The sequence below is a fragment of the Morchella sextelata genome (assembly GCF_020137385.1).
Source record: "Morchella sextelata strain SCLS chromosome Unknown scls_4, whole genome shotgun sequence".
Taxonomy (NCBI): Eukaryota; Fungi; Ascomycota; class Pezizomycetes; order Pezizales; family Morchellaceae; genus Morchella; species Morchella sextelata.
In genome coordinates this window covers 926,168-950,519 of record NW_025408619.1, presented here as the reverse complement: position 1 = coordinate 950,519, position 24,352 = coordinate 926,168, and the positions used below count along the sequence as shown (strand labels likewise).

General features: G+C 46.3%; 7 protein-coding genes across 7 annotated transcripts; 5 read left to right on the top strand and 2 right to left on the bottom strand.

The window, feature by feature from the left end:
• Positions 1-597: 597 nt before the first annotated feature.
• On the top strand, positions 598-2,254 carry H6S33_010168 (uncharacterized protein; the record flags this gene model as incomplete). Its single annotated transcript, XM_044841523.1, has 5 exons — positions 598-739; positions 796-923; positions 981-1,184; positions 1,264-1,515; positions 1,595-2,254. The coding sequence occupies 5 exons, from the start codon at positions 598-600 to the stop codon at positions 2,252-2,254; spliced, it is 1,386 nt and encodes a 461-aa protein (XP_044697311.1).
• Positions 2,255-3,877: 1,623 nt separating this feature from the next.
• Positions 3,878-4,873, bottom strand: H6S33_010167 (uncharacterized protein; the record flags this gene model as incomplete). Its single annotated transcript, XM_044841522.1, has 2 exons — positions 3,878-4,204; positions 4,301-4,873. 2 exons carry the CDS (start codon positions 4,871-4,873, stop codon positions 3,878-3,880), a joined length of 900 nt encoding a protein of 299 aa, XP_044697310.1.
• A 3,326-nt stretch (positions 4,874-8,199) lies between these two features.
• Positions 8,200-8,526, top strand: H6S33_010166 (uncharacterized protein; the record flags this gene model as incomplete). The annotated part of the gene is made up of 1 exon (XM_044841521.1): positions 8,200-8,526. The coding sequence occupies one exon, from the start codon at positions 8,200-8,202 to the stop codon at positions 8,524-8,526; it is 327 nt and encodes a 108-aa protein (XP_044697309.1).
• A 2,603-nt stretch (positions 8,527-11,129) lies between these two features.
• On the top strand, positions 11,130-13,347 carry H6S33_010165 (uncharacterized protein; the record flags this gene model as incomplete). Its single annotated transcript, XM_044841520.1, has 2 exons — positions 11,130-13,134; positions 13,196-13,347. The coding sequence occupies 2 exons, from the start codon at positions 11,130-11,132 to the stop codon at positions 13,345-13,347; spliced, it is 2,157 nt and encodes a 718-aa protein (XP_044697308.1).
• Positions 13,348-15,677: 2,330 nt separating this feature from the next.
• Positions 15,678-16,793, top strand: H6S33_010164 (uncharacterized protein; the record flags this gene model as incomplete). The annotated part of the gene is made up of 4 exons (XM_044841519.1): positions 15,678-15,807; positions 15,877-15,993; positions 16,051-16,622; positions 16,701-16,793. 4 exons carry the CDS (start codon positions 15,678-15,680, stop codon positions 16,791-16,793), a joined length of 912 nt encoding a protein of 303 aa, XP_044697307.1.
• Positions 16,794-21,326: 4,533 nt separating this feature from the next.
• H6S33_010163 (uncharacterized protein) lies at positions 21,327-21,918 on the bottom strand (the record flags this gene model as incomplete). Its single annotated transcript, XM_044841518.1, has 4 exons — positions 21,327-21,502; positions 21,577-21,612; positions 21,670-21,831; positions 21,897-21,918. 4 exons carry the CDS (start codon positions 21,916-21,918, stop codon positions 21,327-21,329), a joined length of 396 nt encoding a protein of 131 aa, XP_044697306.1.
• Positions 21,919-22,247: 329 nt separating this feature from the next.
• H6S33_010162 (uncharacterized protein) lies at positions 22,248-23,933 on the top strand (the record flags this gene model as incomplete). Its single annotated transcript, XM_044841517.1, has 4 exons — positions 22,248-22,494; positions 22,564-22,665; positions 22,727-23,223; positions 23,286-23,933. 4 exons carry the CDS (start codon positions 22,248-22,250, stop codon positions 23,931-23,933), a joined length of 1,494 nt encoding a protein of 497 aa, XP_044697305.1.
• Between the last annotated feature and the right edge of the window lie 419 nt (positions 23,934-24,352).

Sequence of the window (24,352 nt, the reverse complement as noted above, 5' to 3'; positions counted from 1 at the left end):
AAGCCCGATGAGCTACATGTACCGGTACTCGTGCCTGCAGCTTATAGATATGCATGTCCATCTTCCTTTATTTCTAAATTAGAGCTAAAGAGAATCTTCGCCCTCTATATCCACCATCAATCTTCCCTCAATTCTGTAACGAAGAGGCAGTGTTCTGTAGTACTAATATGTGTGATAAATGAAGTGAGACTTGAATCAGTCAATTTAATACGAACTATAATCTAAAACTCTGACATGACTAAATGGCTCCTAAGATCTGGTCATATTGGGGATCTCTATTTGGGCCCTAAAACATTGAAATTTTGCTTCAGCTATATGTACTATTGTATTGATCAATTGATCCATCACCGGTCAGTACATACCACTATTCGAGCAATCGTGGTAATCTACGGACGACCGCTACTATATATAGTAGATCTATGGCTTAATTAAACACTTGAGTCGATCTAACCACCAAAGGAACCTCATGGAGTCTAATTCGGGCTAGGGTTAGGGGTGTTATTATTATCATTTACAGTTACATAACAGCTTTTATTGTACCTGACGACTCGAAGTACATACCTCCAAAGCTATCATACAACCAACGACAGCAAAAAAATGAAGATGGACCTGGACGACCAATTTGTCGAGCTCAACAACGCCTTCACTTCCTGGCTCACGGGCTCTCCGAGCAATGTCATTTTGAACCCGAAGATTGGGTTGACAGATCTGCGCGCTTCATCCGCCGGGAGAGGCGTTGGTGCGTTTTTGTTCCAACTTTTTTTCCTGCGCGCTCGGAGGATTGACACTTGACAGTTGCGACCGCTCCACTCGACGAAGACGAGACTATATTTTCAGTCCCGAGATCCAGCGTGCTATCGGTGGAAAACTCAGAGCTACATCAAAAACTGGGCGAAGAATTGACTTCACTAGATCCATGGCTGGTTGGTAACACGAAAAAACTTCTTGAAAAAACTGAGGCTAAACAATTCCTGTTTTAGGCACTCATCTTGGTTCTCATCTACGAGACAAGGCCGTCCTCGCCATGGCGACCATACATCGACGTCCTCCCGGCGTCGTTTAATACGCTCATGTACTGGACCAACGACGAGCTCGCAGAGCTCCAAGCCAGCGCCGTGGTGGCGAAAATCGGGAAACAGGACGCCGACGAATTGTTTCGCGACAAATTGTGGCCCATTGTCAAAGTCAGTCTTCCCCCCACCCCACACGTGGCTTGGTCGGATTTTATTTTTTTGCCTTCTACAATACTAACCAAGTAAATAGAAACATGCTGGAATGTTTTCCCACACCATTATTGCGCCAGGGCTCGCAATCGATGCGATCGACAGCTTACTCGACGCAGCACACAGAATGGGGAGCATTATCATGAGCTATTCATTCGACCTGGAAGTCGTCGGAGAGAGAAAAAGCCCCGATGAAGACTCCGACTCCGATGATGAGGAGGAGGAGGGAAAGTTCTACAAGGGAATGGTCCCAATGGCCGACATGCTAAACGCTGACGCCGACCGAAATAATGTTTGTGTTATCTACCCCGCGAAAAAAGGATTCCTGCGACTCAATTGATAGGATAGACCGATTGACCAATCATTGACAGTGTCGCCTCTTCCAAACGCCGACGGTGCTAGAGATGCGCACAACCCGCGCAGTCCCTGCGGGCGATGAGCTCTTTAACGATTATGGCCCGCTCCCGCGCTCCGACCTCCTCCGAAGATATGGTTACATCACGCCCAATTATGCACAATACGATGTAGCGGAAGTTTCATCTGGGCTGATTGTAGGAATTGCGGGGAAAGCGCTTGATGGGAGCGATAAGACGGAGCGGATAGACTATCTACTGGACGAGGACATTCTTGACGACGCCTTTGACATTGGCACCGATCTGGAGATCCCAGAAGAGATTTTGGCAGTCATTGCCAATTTCTTGCTTACAAAGGGTGAATTCTCAGTATTCAAGGGGAAAGGAAAAGTCGCAAAGCCCAAAAAGACGCCTGAGGTTGCAAAGGTCCTGGAAGAGATCCTGGAGAAGCGACTAGGTGAATATGGTACCACAATTGAGGACGATGAATACATCCTACGCGACGAGAGTACGCAAGGCAGGAAGAGAATTGCAATTGAGGTTCGATTGGGCGAGAAGAAAATACTAAAGGGCGCTTTGGAGAAGGTTAGGGGCTGGGCACTAGTTGAGAGTGCCAAACGAACCCACAGCAGCCAGGTCGAGGATGAAAGAGGGGAGAAGAGAGTAAAGGCCCGGTAGTGGAGCATCCGGGTGAAATCTTACAAAAAATAATATGTTATTTCCATATCCAGTATGTCATCCATTGCAATGTCCCTCCTTTCCGACCAAGCATTTGCCACACTCGAGTGATACCACATGATCCAATCCGGTACCCGCCCTGATATCTCTGCCTGCATTATTCAATCCACTACTCCGCACTTATCTGAAGCAACCCCTGAACAAGTTTCAAACTATCCAACAATTGTGAAGCAATTTCTCCCCTAGTTTTGTTGAGCCGTCCGTCAATTGGTCAGTACACCTCAGGCGTTACAGTTTCTGCCACGTCTATGATGAACGGTGCTGTCATCACAATCATCCACGAAACAGCAAAACACTGGAAAGTAAGCAACTTTGTGAATTGATAGGTAACGCGAGGCTTGATGTTTGGTGGTGCCGGTGGCGTTGAGCTCGGACCCTCACCTCCTTCAATCTCAACCTCATGGTATGGAGAAACACTGGGTGGAGCGTAAATGTACTCCTGCCCGCCCGCCGGCCTGCGGATATAACCGTCTGGAATATCAAAATCCCATAGGGAAATTGAATATTCGCTTTCTGCAGTTGAACTTATGTTGGGTTAGCGTTAGAATTCCCCCCACCTTTCAGACGCGAGTTAAAAACCTCCGAATATCACATATTAATGTTTTGATCTTCAACATGAATGATGTAATATACATATGTAAGGGGTCGAAAGCTGCTCATGTATGTTATATTATTGCCCATCCAACCCGAGCCCGAACTCCGAGCCCGCGCCGGAAGATCCTCCGCTTCGTGTTGAATTGATCACGTCGAGCGTACGAACACGTCTCCCACCTCCGCAGGAGGTTGGAAGACCACGGGACCACCCGTTTATTTTTTTCTTTCGTCCCAATATGTTCATGCAATTGGTAATAACTTGATTCTGATATGAACGTCGCAATCGAGATCCATGAGGGAGAACGGTGTTCTTCTGTTTCTCCCGGCTCGGACGATCCCGACGACCAGCCATCTCTCTTCTGTTAATTCCCTTGAGTTACCTTATGTGTGTAGAGCACCTACTCTAGGTAGACTGGTGGGTGTGTAGGATGGCATTTGTGCTACCCTACCCAATGGAAGTTTCTTTTGTGGCTGCGAGTGCGGTAGTTGCGAATGCTTTTTGTTCTAAGCGCCTTGCGTAATTGAGCGCTGGTTGGCAGGCAGGCAGCTCTGTTTGGTTGTCTTGTCTCATCACATAGCATCACTCGCCTGTATTAATGCACAGTACTACATATTAATACCGTAAGTTACTCCGCCCAGAAGATCACGCGATCCAGGGAGCTAGGTCAGGAGGGAGTGTATTTTCTGTTTTTAAATAAATCTGAAACAGCCGTTGCAGGCGAATACTCGGTAAGTGATCGGAAGTTTATTCTTGTTTACACGTATTATTGACCTGCCTACTCCGCATTAAATTAGTAGGGGTTAGCAGTAGGTAGTCCAGTGAGGCGGAGGTGCGGCGGCGGCGGGGAAAGCTTACCTTGATCTAAATTTACTTGAACATCAATGCCAAGCCTCCAAATTCCTGCAATAACTCTCATTCACAGAGACCAATTCTGTGTAACTTCGTTGATGCTTACAACCCTAACCCAGCTAATTGTCGTCCTCGCCCCATAGACCGGCCTCGTCGGAATGTGGGGTATCTTCATTTCCCAGGTCCCACTCGTCTTGAACATAGGTTTCCTGAGGGGCTAACACCTGGTGCGCGTACACCAGCTCCACCATCTCGCTGATCCGGTCGACTAGTATGTTACTGGTTTGTGTGGCGGATCCAGAAGGGACGGGAATAGTCTCGCGAGTGATGTGGAGGTGATCTGTGACCTCGATCTCAATATTCCCCAGAGCATCTAGGTATGAGGTCGGAATACGAGCGGTGAACAAATGGAGGGATTGGCGGTTGTTGGGGATTATTAGGTAAACCTGTTAAAATACAGAGATGTTAGTATATCAAGAGATACCAGGCGGAAGGTTAGGTCAATGGGAATTTAGTCCAAACAAGCAGAAGGACAAACATACAGTGTAGACCATGCTGTCGGTGCCCCATCCCCCAGCAAATCCTCTTATTCTAGACCTCTGCTCTTGTGCCATTGCAATCAGGCAGGCTACATCGAACGGATCTAGGTTCGTGTGCCATTTCGTCGCCGCCGTATTTCTTAACAACTTCTTTACCGCAGAACCACCACATCGGCCGAGTGAGAGCTCTTTTCGCACACGAGTTGTATGGCGACGAGTACTATACAGTAAGAATGGCAGCTTTGTCGTAGCTGTAGTGACAACAATCTCCGGCGTAAGCTCTGTAACGGAGTTGGAAAACGTGAATGATAATCGTGGACTGTGAGCGAAACCCAATCCTTGCACAAGAGTTGTCGACATCCCATTATCCTTATCGATACTCTTGAGAATGTCCTTGATGATGTCTGGTAGGAGGTCGCCCTCGCAAAACTTATCGCTTGTACCCGTGGCCCAGCACTCTTGCAGCGAAGTGGGGTTTACAGACGTCTCAATTGGAAGTTCTGAGCTACGCTTTTGCGCTAGCGATTGTTGTTCTGGATTCGTTTCGATAGCAACCCTCAGTAGTTTGAGATGCATAGCGCCCCAACAAAGTGGCTGGACATAAAGAGGACTGCGAGTAGTTCGGCGCAGATGATACGCGAAGGAAATGCCATGGGGTCCCATATTCGTCGGCCTTGTCGTTGTGGCTGGTGGAGAAAAGAGGCGAAGAGTGGCTGGTCGAAGCTTTTGAAGATGAGGGTCACAAACATGCAGATCCAGAGAGCTCGAAAGTGCCAAGCGCGGGAGGGCCCTACGTACTCTAGTGTGCTACGCATTCTTTTTTACGGCAAAAATACAAAACACAGTAGAGCCCAGGGGAAGCTACAAGTATGTAGCACAGCGATATAGCTGCTTCACCTACGTTCCAGAGACTTCCCAGCGGTCCTAGCGTGGGGTGGGTGTGAGTGATGCTCCGTGACCCGCAAGCCCCCTCATCCGAGTGACGCGCCATGCAGCAACCAGCGCACACATGGACATTTGACATTCAGCTCCTTTCCCATGCCACCCAACAGCACAGCAACCACAACCCATCGAATCCCAATTCATATCCCAATCCAAATCTTGAAAATAAGAAACTGTCATCGATTCATCCACCGGCCGGCCCGTGCTCTGACTAGCCGAGGAAAAAAAACCGCCCAATTTAAGCTTATGTAGGTACTCTACATCTGAATCTGAATCTGATCGACGGAATCAAATTTTTCGTTCCTTTTAGCACCCAAGGGCTTCCCCCCGATGAACTTGAGATCATGCCAAGGAAAGCGTGGTCCGAATGAATGAGTTAAGCCTTTATCCAATTCTTCCAGCTGGCGCATAACAAACTGCAGTCTGTTTTCACGTTACTTTATGTACTTACTCAGAATATCGTGACTTGTTCCTGCTTGCAGCAACGCTGGTAGGCAGGCGAAGTATTTACAATATGGCTCATACAGTTGAATCGAAGGCTGTGGTTGGTGCTAGAAGTAGAATGGAAGGAAGCTTTGAAACCGAGAAGGACGTTATTAGAAACCTTCCATACAGGCCCAAGCCGGCCGGGTAATAAATCGCCGCAAACCAAGGCAGGCACGGACACTTGGAAGAAGCATGACAAACAATCGCCACATCGGCCGAAATCCTCGTCGGGCGCGGGCGGCCCGCTGGCATTGTTCTACGAGTAATCCTATTTGTGTACCCATCCCATACCATGGCCACCCTATCAAATTCCATGATCGATAGCTATCAATATCCTGTTTGCCAAAGTGCCTCAAATCCACAGCCTCACGCATTTATTCATTTGATTCTATTATTCAAGCATGGAATTTTGTTTCTACCCTGGCCCTCTCTGGAGATGTCTGGATGGGTCTGGGTTGGGGGTTTTGTTTCTATTTCTGTCAGACTGAGGAGAAGGACTGTGCGCGCCGCATTTCAGATCTGATTGATCTCGTCTCCTTGTTTTACCGCCACCTCTGTTTCGTTCGCTCGTTGATCCTCCAGGTGCTTCCCACAAGCCCACTTCGCGTTCTCGTTGTTGCTCGCATAATGTTTTATGCTTGCTTAGGAATCGGGGTTAGTACTCTGGGTAGGGTATTCTAGAGTCGAGTAAGGTGCATAAACATCTCACTTTTACTTACATCAGCCTCAGCCACCCTCTTTCTTCTTTTCTCCCTTGCTAAGTGGAGTATTGCGCTAGGTAGCGCTAGCCGGACCCTGAAGCAAAAGGTCATTCAGGCAGTTCCAAGTACCACCTCATAAGCACAACGCAGCAAAGCAGTGCCAGGAATCACAGAACCGTAGAGTACGTAGATAGAGCACCTACATACACACACGACGGGTATGTACCACCGAGAAGCTAACTGCTCCGACGTTCCACAAACTCCCAGGTAAAAGTCAACGGCTAGGTTCGGTTTTCCCGGGTCCCGACTATTCCGCCGCAGGATGGAAATATTTGTTTCGCTGCGGGGTGGTTAGGGATTCAGAGGGAGATCACAAGGGAACTCCTCAATTCTCCAATATGTAGAAATCCATACTAGCCAAGCTTTTAAGCCGCACAAACTACCACCACGGCCAAATCCATCACCTCCACCCAGAATCCGAAAGAGGGGGCCTCACAGCGACGAAGCACGCGGCAGGCTGCTATTGGCTCGTTGGGTCGTTGGGCCCGCCAGCCTACCAGCCAGCTAGCAAACCAAAATCATGTGTCACTTTGTGAGGAAGGGATGTTTGTTGTGGTTTGGTTTTTTGTGGCAGGTTATCCCTCCGACAGCAGAAGAAGTCGCCGTATGTAGAGAGGAGTAGAAGGATTACTCGGTAAAAGTAAAAACAAAAGAAACAACGACTTTCCCCGTTTTTTTTTCGTATTACTGGGTGGACCAAGGCGGGGGTGATGAATGATGATGGCATAATATCGACTTGTCTAAGGCAGCAGTACCCGAAATCCGAATATCTATATACACAACTCCCTTTCTCCTGGTCATCTACTCTAGCTGTTGTGATGAAGGATTGTAATACGATGGGGGGGATGCTCCTCCGTCTCGAATTTCTCGTAGTGGGGAGACTCGGGCGTACCTAGAGCAGAGTAGAGTACCTACACCACTCAAAGGTGTCAGCAAAAAGTTTTCCGACAGAAATTAATTGCATGGGATAGGCTAGGACGGAGCTGCAGACATCTGTTTGGATTGGACTGCCTACATATATGCTCCTCCCTAAAGTCTCATACTCTACATAACCTACTAGTAATCGGATTTGCCTTCCAAGTGAGTCGTTACCTGCATGGCACACTAGGTGTTGTCAACTTGTTATATATTTTTTCTGTAGGTTTTTTCATGCTTTCACATTTACTCGTCAATGCTCCGGGTCGGCCTGTCGGTCCTAGGGGTGAGTAACAGTAACCTAGAGTCCTCTAGAGTAGGCTCTAACCCCTCCCATGCCCACCACCCTCACCACCTCCTGTAGAGAATGGTAGTTGCATAGGGAGGGTCATGTTTGTGAATTCGAATTTGTGTGCGTGGGTGTGTGTGTCTGAGACCTTGTCTTGTCTTGTGCAGCGGCTGCAGAATTACTTACCATTTAAAGCTGTCCACTCACCAGATCGACACGTAACGCGCCACGACCCGGTTCCTTGCAGCACAAAAGGTTCAAATTGTGGATGGGGGGGACATGGCTTATGGCAAGAAGTATAAACATCCCTCACATCCCCCCGCATCCTTTGGACCTTTTTTTTTTTTCGATCTAGCAAAACATCAAACCTTGAAATTATTGTTCGAAAATTAGTTGCTACTAGTACCATCACTACTACTACTACCGCTACTACTATTGCTACTACTACTCAACCAAAGTACTATTATATCATCAAAGTTATATAACAACTATACTACCATTAAAACACAATGTCAGCAAAAGGAGCACCGTGGCAACATCCTGCCTCAGCAGAGCCTTCACAAATGTACTCACCAAACCGACCGAGCAAATTCACGCTACAGGAAGGTCTTGACAACAACTGGGTTTTCTTCCCCGAGCCTCACTTTGTAAACGTCGACGACGACGAGGAGGAGGACTCATCAGACGAGGGACATGGTCACCACGACAAGTCGGGAAACAGGAGGGACTCAGTCAACTCTGTAGGCTCAGACGGAGAGCCGCGCCCAGGGAACTTGCAGAGGGGGGATAGCTGGATCGGAGGGTGGTGGGGAAAGGTGTTCAAGTCGAAGCTTTGAATTGAGAAAAATTTGGAAAAACGGGTTTCGTGCGAGTGATTGAAACGTAAGTTGTTTGTTGATATATCCGAGATTTTATGAACTATACTAACGTTTGTAAAGGCTCCTTCGCCCTGATTTAAGGACTTGGACTTGATGTCATGCCTTCAATTCCTGTCGATTGAATCGACGGAACTGTAAATCCTCCAATTCGATACCGACGCTCCAAATCGATATCGATATCCCCAAAAACCTCTCACCCTCACGCAAATCAAATACTCTCACCCCACCCTCTTCCCATCGGTGACCTCACCAGCTGTACATTCACCACCTCCATACTTTGATGAAAACCCGGGTTGGCATTCGATCCGCGATAACTCATTGAAGCCTTTTTTGATACCTTTTTCTCCCTTCTTGTTATTTTTTTCTGCGCTAGATAGATTGTAACGATTAATGATGCGACGCGAACCACGAGTTTTCTTTTTTCTTTCTTTCTGGATTGGGTTGGGACCGGATTAGCGCGCGATGGGTTTCTTCTTTTTAATGTCTTCTTTTCCTGCATTTGTATTTTTGGACTTTTTCTTCTGGCAGGGGCGTTTTTTGCGAGATCATTGGTAGACGGACTGACTGCATGGCGTCTCCACTTTTTACTCTCTTCGAGTAAACCTACATATTTTCTTTTGTCTTTTTATATATAACTGTGTCGATACTGGCGGGCGGGCGAGGACGGGCAGGATTGAGCTGACCAGGGAGCCTTGGTACAACCTACCAAATTTCATATATATTTATCTTCTTTTTACTCGGGGGGTTCTTGGATCTATTTATTAGTGCGGCGTTTTATTCTTTTCTTATTGGGACCTATTTATTACTATTATTATATTATTTTATTATTCTTAGCACCGTGTTAAACGGTGCTCTTTTTGTTATTCTTTGTTCATACCACGTTGTTAGGATCTATGTATGTGGGTGCCTATCATCTGGGCTGCAGCTGGTATCTTTTTGCCAGTCTGAATTTGAAGCAGAAGCCTTCTTCGTCGCGCGCGCGACCTGTGTAATTTTTTTTTCCTGGCCATGTGTGTTCTTTCTGGTGATGTCAGTTGTCTGACTCTGTATGATTCTGTGTGGATGGATGGAGAGTACTCTAGACCATGTATGTAAATAAAAGGAAATGCACTCAGACATTCCACTTACTCTAAAGCATAAAGTAGATAAGTGAAGAAAGCACTTTACTCGAGACTCATAGAACCTGCATCTGTAGGGCCACTGTAGGTACTCTACTTCGCCCACTTCTCATTCATTCATGCGTGGGGGGTACATAGCATAGTAGAGTAGGTACCCCCCTTCGGCGTCCTCCTCTGCTGGTGCTGTAGATACGGCCATTGGATACCCCCCTCCAGATGAACCTCTTTTGCGGGGTAGGGTAGAGTAGAGTAGATAGACTGTATGGTAGGCGTTTCGTACTCAAAGGATTGGCCCACAGCGTCGTATTGCAAACCGGCCTTGGTCGACATACTGTGGCAGTGGTTGGTTCGGCTACCTCGCAATGCATCGTGACTGCCTACTTTTGTTGACTCTGAGGCCGGCAGGAAGAGAGTACATGTAGTTGGGGCCCAACAAGAGTACGCAAGAGTAGTGTAAGGGTGAAAAATGACTGTACTCCTCATGTAGAGTGTGGTCATAGAACTCTAAGAAGTGAACTGATTGAGTCCCATACCGCCCAACATACATACATACGAGACTTTCTCACCACGAGACTTGCTTGCTTTTTTCTTCTTCTCTCTCTTTCGTAGTCTTCGTAGAAAATAGCAGTCCTTTTTCTTTTGCGCATGAACCCTCGATTCTTACCGCGCGCGGCTGCACAGCATCATTACTCTAGCGCGGATCTGCATAAAGGGTCTTGATCGTGAGGATTCTTTTGTATGTAGACATAGAGGTGTTTGGACTTGCAGAGTTCTCCTCGACGAATCGCCCGTAGTGGAGTGTTATGTAGGTCAGGACGAATTATGTAGGTTTGAGAAGGAGGGTGAAGGGTCATTGGGTGTTGATATACTCTGCTCTGTGGAAGTGCAGAGTCTGGTGATCGATGACGGAATTGCTCATCTGGTCTGCCAAGTGAAGTGAAGAAAGAGCTAGATGATGATCATATCCCGGTATGGGGAAAATGTAAACACAAACATCACGACTTCTCACGCCAACTCCCACCAATTGAATTGGAGAAAAAACATACACACCGCATATCTCTTGACATTTGAAATCTGTGCAGGAAAGGTGTCTCATCTGATTATCTGCCCAAGCGGGTATCAACAAAGAACAAAAAATAAAAAAAGATCATTGCCCTATCTTCCAGCTGCTGTCAGCTCATCCCGAGGATTTGAACACGAATTATTTGAATTGTAAACGATTATGAGCTCCCGAGAAGTCTGATAGTAAGATCTACAATCTAATCCAATCATACGCCCCGAAGACCCTCAACAAAAAAAAAATCTCCGGTCAGCTATCCAATACCATCCATCAAGACACGACGACAGATACGCGGTCACGCACCATCACCACCCATCCCATAATTCCACATACATACCTACATACGTGCCTACATCATCACCAACCTCAGAACCCCATTCGTGATGCCACCCAAAAGATCTACCCGCTCCGAGCATCCAACTCTCGAAGCCATTCCACCCAAGGTTCGGAATAAACCACCAACAGCCAACAGGAAGTCACGCGCGTCTCCAGAGCCTGTCGATAGTGCAGATGAGAGAGCTCCCGAGAAAGATAACGTGGCGCCTGCAATGGGGAGGAAGCCCGGGGGAAAGAAGAAGAGGACCTCCGGTAAAAGGAATCTTCCGAGGATGGAGACGCAAGAGGTTATTGTGCTCTCCAATGGGCCGTTTCCAGCATCACTACAGAGAAATGCCGAGGAATCTGAGACGGAGGAAGAAGAAGTAGAAGAATCCCAGGTCTCTACTCGTAGAGCACACTCCCTAGGGGGTGGAGAAATCGCTTCACGAAGCAAATCTGAGGGAAGGAAATCTCGCAGAGCGCAGTCTGTAGGAGATGCACAGAGCATACCCCGGACCCGGAGCAGGAGCAGAAACGTTCCAGAGAGCAGCGATCAACCACTACCTTCATCACCACCGAGAATACCATCCACCCCGGGAGGTGACCCATTGCCGCCTTTGCTGTCTGCACAGGAAACCCAGGAGCAAGAGGAGATGGATGAGATCCTCCGGGCTGCTGTAAATTCTCCCGTCGAACCCCCATCGAAAGGTTCTGATTCTGCTTCACACGATGAAGACTCGGAGCCCGATGACTCCCTCATAGACTCCTCGCCCGTACGTGAAGTTAGTCCATTCCATATAGGAAAACACTTTCCCAAGATCCGACAGATGCGCCGCGAGCGCAAGTCCTACCTCGACTATGACGACTCACCCACCCCCAAACCAGCTTCTGATACCGATACCAGCCCCTCCGGGGACGATCAAGAAATTGATGACCTTACCCTTTTCACGCTCCGCACGAAGCAGTATGATCAAGCACTTGCCAATGTGCGAAGCCGCATGCAAGACCTCAGCGCCGCCTTTGCAGTCCTAAAGCCCCTCCAACACGTAGTCGCGGGCAAGGATAAGGGCTACCTGAATTTGCTGAGTGATCTGACACATGTCATAATCAATAATGATGCCCCACAGTTATCCAAAGAGGAGAAATTCCAACTGGGGGTATTCGATGAGGCAATGTTGAGGCTGGCGTATTTCGAGCAGGAGACCAAGGACTTCGAGCTTATTTTTAATAGGTTCCTGAAACACAACAACACGCAGAGGAAGAATATCGAGAAATGCCGTGCGGGCATTAGGAAGACAATGAAGAAGCGTGGATATAAGAATATGGCGTGGTTGGTGACAGAGCAAGGAGAAGAGGAAGAAAACGATGAAAAGAGAAAGGCATCACAGAGAAGGGTAAAGAGCGTCTTGGCCGACTTAGAGGGGAGCGGTTATGGATATAACACACCTGAAAGCGCGGACGAACGAGGAAGAAAGAGGCGAAAGACCGGAGAGGATGGATACGAAGAGGAAGGAAGGCCGGAGAGCCGCATACAGAAAAAGAGAAGGATTGAACTTGTAGAGAGGGTAAGACGATTGGACGATAGCCTTCATACGGATCGAGATGAAAGGCGGAGAAAAAAAGAAGCAGAAAACGAAACAGGAGAGGGGACGCGGGAGACTGTTATCATACGAGACGATGACGATGAAGATGAGCAAGAGGTCGTAAATGATCATAGGGGAGGGGGAGTAGAAGAGGGGGTCGAGGGAGACAAGACGCATTACCATGAAGAGCAAACGGGAGAAGGGGATGGTGTAGAGGAACAGGTAGATGAAAATGAGGAAGAAATGCAAGAGGCTCAGGAGGAAGAATCTGATGTGGAAGAAGTCCTCCCCATCATCATCGACGAAGATGACGTAGAAATCGTCCGTGTTGAAGGATTTGGAGAGCGACAGAAAAAAGCAAGGGAACGAGAAGAGAGATTAGAAAAAGACGAGGGAGAAGTGGAGGTATTAGAAGACCACGATTGGGAAGACTCAGAAACCTTTGCCCTACTCGACGGCATCTCGAGATTTCACGGGGGCGCAATTGGTATGCATCTTCTCTGTACCTACAGGAATTGAATGGTTACTAACAAAGCTATATCGATCAGAAACTCGCTTCTCCAGAATAAAAAATAGATACCGCGCAGAGTTAGAGAATCGCAGTGTGGAGGCAATTATAGAAAGGGCTAGAGAGCTCAAGAAGGAAATTGTTGACTCGGGTGAAGAGCATATATTGGGGGGGTTCTGGGACGGCATTTGATTATTTTTCAACACAAGGGAATTTTAGGACATTACCCTTTAGAAATTGTTTATTTTCTTTAATAAGAGTGGTTACCGTTTATTCTATTCCTGTCTATATCTTAGCTCTGGGTAGCGATGACGGCGTTTCTGTTATTTTGAGGGTTTTGTAGGTTGTATATATCTTCACTGTGGGTTTGCTATCTGGTGAGAGGCTGGAGTTTAATGTTTTGTTAGCTAGAATTCATTCGTTCCTTCCCTTTCCCTACTTTACATTGTACATTATGTATAGCTGTAGTACGTACACTCGCTTCTCACACTTTCTACTTACATGTAGTTCACGGGGACATTATTGATGAGTAATAATATCCTGCGTTAAACTTAAACATTCTAATCCTCACTCTACCAATCCAACCATTTCCCTCCTTGATACATTTTCACACTTACATACAATCTAATATCATCCCCGATGTGCAGACATACACCAACTCTGTGGTCGTGCGGTATGTTGTTCCCTATCGTTTGCTGCTCTACACTGCCTGATAGCATGAATCCTAGGCCACACAACATATGCAATTGTGAGCTGCGGAAACGATACATTGTACAAGTTGTCAAATGTGGCCTGCCCATTTGACACGACGTTGGGGGTGCGATATCGCAACGGTAGCTGTGGAAGTATGTAACTGGCTACTCTGCAAATCACTAGATGCTTAAGTTACTGACAAAATGATGATGGAACAGAGAAAGAGTGTGATGATAATCATAAGCAAGCACAAGCACAAGCACAAGCGGTAGCCGAGGAAACCGACAACTCAGATGATCAAAAGAAAAAAAAATGGACCTGTGTTATCAGCTAACTAGCTGATAACCAGTTGAGTCTTTATTGTGCTATATTGATGGAGTTTGGAGTTTGAAGGCGTTTCCCCTCCCCTTTCAAAAGTTTCTCTTTTTGCCCCTTTTAATCTTTCTTTTTCCAAAAAATTACTTCCTCTTTCTACTTCCTACGCTATTTCTCTTTAATTTCTTTCTTTCTTTCTTTCTTTTGTTTCGCTGGGCTGCAAACAAGCTTATCCCTCCGCTCCCCCTCAGGCCTACCACCCGCTTGGAGCCATAAAGTTATGTGATATTTCCTTCACTATCAACACATCTTGTTGGCTACATATACGCGGGACTATTACTACTGCCTGCTCTTACACTGGGGAGGCAGTTGATAGTCGAGTGATCTGGTATGATCTAAACCGACGATCTAGCTAATCCTCCCACCCTCGTCACTCTTACTGGAAATTTGGACTCTATGAGGTAGAAATCAATTGGACTATGGAGGGAGCACCGATTATCTGGGAAATACACTTCGCTGCAGCTTCCAGCTTCAATTTGACAGTGGTCTCGGTTTGGGGAATCATTCTACACTGGTGTCAGCTCAGGTCAGTGATTGCCATCCTTGAAATGACAGTTATATCTCACAATGATATGGGGTAAATAGCCGAGGAGAAATCATTGTTTTTCAACGTCCACGGCTGTATCCACAATTACAACAGCGGATTATATTTTTAACCACTCCGGCCCCTACAATCAACAGATATCGACGCTATTGATTTCCGTATTTGAAAAGGAGAGACACTCGTAAGGGAGTAATATTTAAGATGCCAGGCTCTTAAATATACATTACTTTCCATTTATGCAATGGTGGTCTAATGGTAATATATGTTTGTGTGGGTTTAAGTGCTTGCTGGGGTTCTTGATTCTTTCCTTCACAGTGTTATCGTCTTGACGGGAATTGGTAAAATAAAAGTTTTGATGCTTCTATGGCCATGGACGTACTTATGTTTACTCAGGTATTTTTGTTCCTTGTGTTATATATTGGGCTGATAGCTAACTATCACAGGTTTCAAAACTAAGAGTGTCGCAGTTTTCTTGCTAGTCCTGACTTCGACCATAGCCATTCCAAGTCCTTGAAAATCACAGAGATTCCAAACTATGGAGGTTCCAAGTTCGCTTGGATAGGGAGCCCTAGTTAACCCTCATAGTGATCCCCCTCTATCATCAAAAATCACTCGTCAATCAAACCAGTTTATTTTTCGCGCCCAAACAATCCCAGGCGCAGTTCAATACAACTTTAATCCTCCGAAAACCATCTCCCGTCGTCTTTGCTACCGCAAGGAAGTATCGGAAGCTGCCGAAGCACTCATCGGGTATCTCCCTCGGTACAGGGAGCCGCCCGCGCCAAGCCGGGGCATCTGGTCATGCGACAATCGATATTAATCCGACGGATATCCCCACCACCCCACCTTTTTCTCTATTAGCTGTCGTACCTCACAAGTCGTTCTCTCTCTCAGCTTAAACTCTAGCATAATGACCATAACCGGCCTCACCTCGGAGCAGCTGTCCTTTTGGGAGGAGAATGGATACCTAATCATCCCAGATGCGATATCACAAGAAGTGGTGAAGGAGCTTGTGGATGAGACGGCGAAGCTTCTGAATGGTTAGTTGGGATAGCTATCTTTAAGCTCTACCTTCTCCGCATGGTTTAACGTATAACCTTTGATTGTAGAGTTCCCACTGGAGGGCCACCCCATGACGAAGTTCACCACTGGCGACGGCGACAAGCACATTGGCGATGACTACTTCCTCAACAGCAACGACAAAGTGCGTTTTTTCTTCGAAAAAGGTTTGCCACCCCACCCACCATCTTCGCTCCTCAACAGTTAGTTAACACCCGTCGTAGGTGCCTTCTCCTCCGCCGGCGAACTCATCAAGCCCAAAGCCAAAGCTATCAACAAGATTGGTCATGCCCTACACACAAACTCCCCCCTATTCGCAAAGATGACAATGACACCGCTCAACCGGTCGATCGCAAAGTCCCTCGGCTTCCGCGATCCCAATGTCATGCAGTCCATGATTATTTGCAAGCAGCCAGAGATTGGCGGCGCGGTGTTGTCCCACCAAGACTCGACGTTCTTATACACTGATCCGCCGAGCGCCATCGGATTCTGGTATGCGCTCGAGGACACGACACCGGAGAATGGTTGCTTGAGTTTTGTGCCGGGGAGTCATAAGTGGGCGCCGATCAAGAAGCGACTAGTGAGGCTACCGGAGGGTGGAACGGGATTTGAGGACTTGAAGGAGGGACAGGCGAATGGAGTCCGGGAGAAGGGGGGCGTGGAAAGGGAGGGCGAGGGCGACGGATTTGTATTGGGACCAGTAAAGAAGGGCAGTTTGGTTTTGATTCATGGGAATGTTCTGCATCAAAGCGAAAAGAATCTGAGCCCCAATTCGAGGTGGATTTATACTTTCCATGTAAGTTGTGTTCCTTTTTCTTCCTCCACTTTTGGTCGCTGTAGGGTAGGTGGGGCTGATATGTGTGTTTGCATGTAGGTTATTGAGGGAGAGTATCCGTACGACGAGAGGAATTGGTTGCAGCCGCCGGAGGGTGGATTTTCGAGGTTGAATGATGTCGAACTAGCTTAGCTTTTTTTTAAAAAAAATTCGGTACTCTGATAGGAAATGAAATAGTAGCCAAGGGCGAGTGATAGCCTGTGAAACTCGCCAACTTTTGGCGTGGGGTGCGCTAAGGCCCGAGTGATACTTTATGAAAATACACACCCATTCCCGTCGACCCTCGCCGATGCATGTTGTTGTCAATATACAAACAGAAACCACACCACCTGTCACAGCATCTGTTACCCAGTTCCATTCTAAACCTGATCTACTCATACCAAACCATCCTCTCCAACTATCCTCTCGCCCTCCCATCCTATCCGCCCATCCATCCATCAACTCTTTTTACCTTATCAATACCATGTAGGGCATACCAAACCTCCACCACGACCATACCAATATGTCCGGGAAAGTGCGATAAGGCTTGCTTATCCACCAATGTACAGGCCCCTCACACCTACGGGCCATCTTCTCGAACGGTGCACTTCGGCACTTTTGGCCCGACAGCGTGGGTTTAAAGTATGCACATGTACATACCACGTGCATAACTACACGAAAACCGCTGAAGCAAGTACCCCTCCGACGTGTATGCATACAACACGAAAATCATACGAGAGTATGCGGGCTATAGTCCGATCTGACTGTGGTTGGCTGGAGATTCGAGAACTACAGCTGGGGGTAAGAGTGGAAGCGAGACATCGCACCCATGGATACCTTGCAGGATCTCGGAGTGTTCCGGGCGAGGTTATGTAGGTGGGCGGGTGGACAGGTATGCGGGTATAGCTAATTAGTGATCAGAGCGGTATCTGCAGCCCAAGAAACAACGCGGAATATGGAATAAACAAATTTGGAAACTAATTGATTACTTTACCGCCTAGAGGGGTATTTTTTTTATGCCTTATTTTAGGCTTATATAAGCATGATATTCGCCTTCTTTGATAATTTTCTCTTATTTCTTTTTAAGGTCCTTATTAGACTATGGTTTTAAGACAATCTATTTAACCCACCTACCTGCCTACCTGCCTATCGACCTATCGACCTATTTCGCTCAATTAGGTGGATTTGGTGCTCGATTTGGTGCTGCATTCGGTGCTGTATTTGGTGCTGTATTTGGTGCTCGATTTGATGCTCGATTTGCTGCTCTATTTGATGCTCGATTTGGTGCTTGGTTCGGTGCTGCTGCTGCTGCTAGATTCGCTGATTAGCCTATGTTTTTGATTTGGGGAGGGGGGGGTGGTGCTAGGAGAGTAGAGGGGGCGGAGATGGTAGAGAGGTAGAGGGGAGGGTATTAAAGAACAGATGGAAGAACACGGTTTAATATTTGCTAAGTGCCTAACCCTAACCCAGCCTTAGCACCCGTAAATGCCTATAATCCTGACCGATTTTACTAATTCTTATTTATTCGATAAATCTAATACCAGAAGAGGTCTTAGAAGAGCTTGATTTAGAGATAATGCTGAGCAAAATGTCATGCTTTCGCCCAAAACAGGCTTATTTTTTGCTTTTTTGAGACATATGCCTTATTTAAGGCTTTTCTGCGTCTTAGAGCTCAAAATAAGGCTTATAACTTATGGGGTAAAGGCGGTAATGTAGTTATCCTGAAAAGAAAGATACCCGGCCGTGTATTATGTCTGGCAGCGGAGTGATAGCCGATTATTGTTAATCCTTACTACAGTGGCTGCCGTTGACCCTAGACCTTATGACTACAGGTCATTGCTCTTGAAGTCATTGGTCCTGACTCTGGGTGTATGGCAGGTAGGCATAAAGCTTGGTACGTAGTTATGCAGGGAATACAGGGAACAACGATGTCTGAGAGTATGTAGATGTCCCCTGGAGATCTGAAATTCACTTTCTTCTCGCAATAAATGTTACGAGGTTAAACTAACCTTCTGTCTCGTCAGGATTTCAATAATATGTTGTAAGGGGATTGCTGTAAAGTAGGAATTACAATCATGTAAGATCACTCGATAGAGTGAGTGAAGATATGAACATGTAGTAATCAAGGAATCATTGCCTAGCCCCGTTCGTCACGGAAATGTATTCAACACATCTAAAGGAAGTATTTGCGGAATAAAAGCTGATATAGGAATTTACCTGTCACTTAGCGACTTAGAGTTAACTCTTCATTCTACTTGCCATTGGCTCCCTCTACGTTAGTGTACTGTCTTATAATGTATCCAATACATCGCTCTCTCTGACTCTAAATAGCTGGTAATTTCTGGGGGGTCACGCACATAGTTCTTCGTGCCATAAATCCCCTTCTACTCCCCACCCCACACAGCCAGCCTAATAGAACCATCTTGCTAAACCAGCACCCTCAATGGAGTATCTAAAAACAGAAACTATATATTAAAGAGAGACATCTACTGGGACATTAGTTTCTAGAATGGCGTTAGACGATTTTTGGATAGCTCACATGACTGCGAGTGATATTTCATGATTATAAATCTTTTGTTGCTTTAAAGACTTTGTACTATCGGCGAAGTGGATGGAATGAACACATGTATGTACATTACTATATATACACGTATACTTTAAAAATAACGCTAGTGTTAGGATCGAAAGCGTATCGACACTGTAGCGGACCGGCCGCGGACGATGGCCAATCTCTGTCGTCTCTGCGCTCTTCCCTCACAAAAGCTTCACAGAATCCTCATAACCTTGGAGAACTACAAACCTCAATGGTGGAAATCTCTTCGGAAGATTTTTCCCTTAATGTTTGCTCCGTTCCTGAGCAGCATGAATTCAAGTTCCGGCAATACTACTGAGTTAGATACTGTCAGTTAGATACTACCCACAGCACGAATGGTCAACAGTCAGGTACGTGGCCGGTGAGGAGAAAAAAAGAGTTATGGAAGACTATAGAGAAAGTACGGGCCAGAATCTGTATACTAGGGCTTCGGGGTAGTACGTAGGGCTCGCATTTCTTCTCCTCTACTAAATGTATGGAGTATCATACTCCACTATATTGCTCCAGACGTATCTAACGGCATTAGTATCTGACCAAGTATGTAACCCGATGTTGAGTATGTGCCGGGACTCGAGCATGAATGCGACACCCTGGAGACCTTAAAGGACTACAAATCGAAGTACTATACGTCCTCCGACATCCCTCTCCACAACCTCTACGCCATTCCTTAGTGAAATTTGAGTATTATCCTCTCAAACTTCGTGGGCCAAAAAACCTCTGTAGTCTTGGGTGTAGCACTGTGACCCTCTGAGAAGTCCCCTTTAGTGGTGCTTATTCTGTAAACTATAACGATTTCGTATCTGATAATCTCCCAATTTCACATCATACCCAGGCACTACTTTGCCTATGCTAGCGGTATTACAGGTCACTAAACTGGTAGATAGAGTGAAGACTAGTTCCACGCATTTTTTGGCTTCTAACCATACACGCAGCTCTTACGAGATAAGGAATCTTATTTCTGCATCACCTTGCCGTCCTTTGCGCGGCGCTAATAGTCTCATCGGATATGATAGGCCACTGAGACTCTGTGTTGGCGCCAGCTTTTGTCTTACAACGGATTCAGTGTGTGGGTTTGCCTGAATACTCAACTAGGCGCTAAGGACAGTGGAGTAATAATATATGCGGACTGAAGCGGTCAGTATTATCACTGCGGATTATGACTGCATGATGTTTGTGGGGTGATGACCCGTAGGCTAGTGTATTGACAGTTGACAGAAGGTAATCATAAAGCAGTTACTTCGTGGGCTTCAAGTAATGCACGGCAAAGGCTTTTGTCACCGAGATTTAAAATCATATGTTGAGAACCCACAGGATAACTTTTTTAAGCTTGGATCATATCCGCTGATAATAAATAAACACAAAACATTCTTGTGGTTTCATGGTCCCCTATCAAGATCAAAATTGCCGATTTCGGTGTCACGAAACAAGTAATAGACGGCCATACGGAACTGCGGACGGAGGTTGGAACCCGCAACTATATGGCACCTGAAATACAGGGATTTATCTCGAACGAAACATCTGTCTATACCAGTGCTGTCGATATCGGTCACTAGGTTGCGTATTGTATGATATCCTCACACGAGATACGCCCTTCCCGGATGGAAATGGGCTTCACCGCTACGTTATGACAGGGAAATTCCCGGAAAAGAGACTGGTTGATGTCGGTGCAAGCCCTGGAGCAAGAGAATTTATCACCAAGTTGATGAAGCCCTACCCAAATGATAGATTAACTGTTGGGCGGGCTCTTCAAGAACCGTGGTTGTAAGATATGCGGATGAGTGGATACTGTTAGGATGTTATTTTGAGAGTTAAGGTTATACGGACGATGGTTTATGAATCGATCACGGTGGATATTAAGTTGTTGCAGATGGTGGATCTATCACATACAAATATATACAAACGAGAGAGAAAGATGAGGATTGAAAAAAGAAAAAAAGAAAAAAAAAAGACTCCACTGATGTAACTAGTTAGAGAGCAAGAACGAAGTAAACCTATGAACACCCAAATCCAGGAAAATTAAGAAGCCGTCAGTCACCGAGAAGGCAAACAAGCACTCTCGACTCAACCCCATTGTGCATATAGTCATAGGTCAACTAAGTCCTCTTGGATCTTCGGCCAACGCCTGACCTGATCCCACCTTTGCCTCCTTTCTGGACACCTGGGAACACAACAGCATGTCTCGATTGACGTCCACGTCGGCGAATTCTACTCGCGTTGATCTTTTTCTTTGATGGTTCTGTGAACTTTTCACCATCGACTTCCATGGCACCTTTGAGAGGGTTAGCGTTGCCTCAAATTATCTTGTTCGAACTCCGGGGTCCAGATAAGAAGTTATATACATACCTTCTTTTTGCGCAGGTTCCTCGGGCTTCTCTGACTCTGTAATTCAGCCAGTTAGTACCCAGCTATTTTCAGCATCGAAAACTTCGAGTATACCTTTTGTTTCGACCTCAACTTCCATCTCTCCAGGCCCACGAATAGGCTCTTTTCCAGAGTTTGCGAGCGCAAGGAGTTTCGCCGAAAGTCTAGCTGTGCGCGCATCCTCCACAGGGCGGAAGACAGCAGCCGCAAGTTTTGACTTGTTCGACTTGATACGACCTAGACAGGTGTGAATGTTAGAAGCGCAATCGCATCATCATTATAGTAAGGTCGAGAGAACTCACTGGCTCTTAAAGATTTGCCCATTTTTTTTGACTAGTAGTGAGGTGAAGAAGCAAGATCAGATGGGTAGCAAATTGGTGCAGTTGTACGTGGGGTGGGTTCAAACAATTTTAAGTTTTCCTATCGTGTTAGCGCCTTGGCACTCATGGCGCCTTGGCACACATCTGCAGATTTTCCGTTTCGAGCTTCATGATTTGCTCAGACGTTTCATATTCACCCAGTGTCACTTTTCTAGAAGATATAATGTATCTCCGGCTCCGCACCTATTCTTTGTCCAAGTGTCAATGATCTGTTCCAGCTGATCAATTTCTTCGTAGTTTATATGGTATTTGCGAAGCGCTTCGTCAATCAAGATGTCTCGTTATTTCTTACCTCCAGTGAACCGTGCTATGACCACACTGGATCGTTCCTTCTTCCAAAACACCGTTAAAATTACAGCAGCGCATGTATTCGACCCAAAGAATGTTGGACGGGTACAGAAAGAATGCGTTGAGGATATATTTAAGGGATCCCGTTCGGTCAAGAGCGTCGTCTCAGAGGTAGATTCTGATGGGAAAAGGAGGATGTTGGTCAGATTAAAGCCAGACGTGAAGCATAACGGTATGGGAGGAGAGATTTATGCATCTTGTGATTTATATCTATATTGACTCTCGACTGATCATCACCTAGACCTGTCGACAGTTGGTGAGAGCACCAGAAATCTTGTCAAAAGCCAAATTTTAGAATTGATCCCACACGACCTGCATCTCAAATATGAGAATTGGGGATATAGTGCGTCCATCACCCAGCATTTGTTCCTCAAGAACGCTTCTGATAACTATAAATGTGGTAGACGAGATAGTAGAAGCAATTCTCCCAGAGGAACTTGTCAATGACTGCCCTTCTAGCTCCACTAGAGTCGCACATATTGTACAGTTGAATCTTCAGAACAAGTTTCTTCCTTATAAACACATGCTCGGCGCCATAATTCTCGACAAGAATCCAGAAGTGAGGACTGTCGTCAACAAGATTGAGGCGGTTGGGTCTTGGTCTGAGTTTCGAACATTTCCAATGGAACTTCTCGCTGGGTCCCCCGATACACAGGTTGTCGTTAACGAATGGAACTGTGAATTCCACTTCGATTTTGCAAAGGTCTATTGGAATTCCAGATTGGCAAATGAGCATCAACGTATTGTTCACATGTTCAAACCAGGTGAAGCAGTTGCGGATGTCATGGCTGGAGTAGGGCCTTTTGCGATCCCGGCAGCAAAGAATCGGATACTCGTTTGGGCGAACGATTTCAATCCCGATGCGTTTGAGAGCCTGAAAAAAAATATAATGATAAATAAGGTGCGTAAATCGTTTGTTAATTCCTCGCCTGCCACATTTGTTTCTCACCCCGCCGTTAAAAGGTTCATGGAGTTGTTCAGCCTTTTAAGCTTGAGGCTACTGAATTCATCCGCACCTCTGTTCGCAACCTCTATAAGCTCTCCCGATCTCCTTCGGCGATCAGAAATCCAATTAAAGTCTATAGTCACCAGTATTCCGAAGGAGTGCAGGAAATTCTCAGGAGAGCGGGTAAAACCGAGGAGGAAATCAACCCCCCGCCTGTTTATCTCAGAATCCCTCCATTCTTCTCCCACTTTGTTATGAACAATCCAGCTACAGCTACCTCCTCTCTCGAAGGTTTCATCGGCGCTTACAATGGGCTTGAGAACCAGTTCTTTGACGCCGAAAACCTGCCTAAGAGGGAGTTCCCACTGGTGCATCTGTATATTTTCCAGAAGGCTGGACCAATGTACAATACGAAACGTCACATCTGTAGGGCGATTAGTCGAGGTTTAAGATACAAGGTTAGGCCTGAGGATCTGGAACATCTAGAGTTGGTGAAAATGGTTGGGCCGGAGAAAGGTTATTATTGCGCTAGCTTTAGGTTGCCAGCAGAGGTCATGTTTGCTGATGTGCCGCCACCGAGGGATAGGGGAAAGGAGGATTTGAATGTTAGGAATTGGTTGAAATGGAGTGAATATGATGATATTCCACCCCCGGTAGAGGTATAGACCCGATAAATGGGACCATTTGCTATCTAGGATTCCTGGGTAGCATTTCTGTCATGTAAATAGCTGGCGTTTGGTATGTAATTTTCTGGCGTTTTGGAAGACTATTCTTTTCGGTTGTGGGATCTCCAATCCTTCTATTTCAGGAGATTTTGAATTATCTGTTTTTCGTGGTATACAACTTTCTATTGGAATATGTCTACGACTAAAATGATATTCCATTCCACGAAACGCCACTCGAGGGGTATAACAACCACGCGAGAAATATTAGTGTCGTAATTGGAATTCTTACTCCCTAAAATAACTATCTGATGGGAGAAGGGGTCTTGCTTCAAAGAGCTGATGCGTCTCTAGGTTGCTTCTCTGGTTATCGGGGGTTAGTCATGATATCTCACTCGTATATTTAAAGGCCCGGAGAGAAT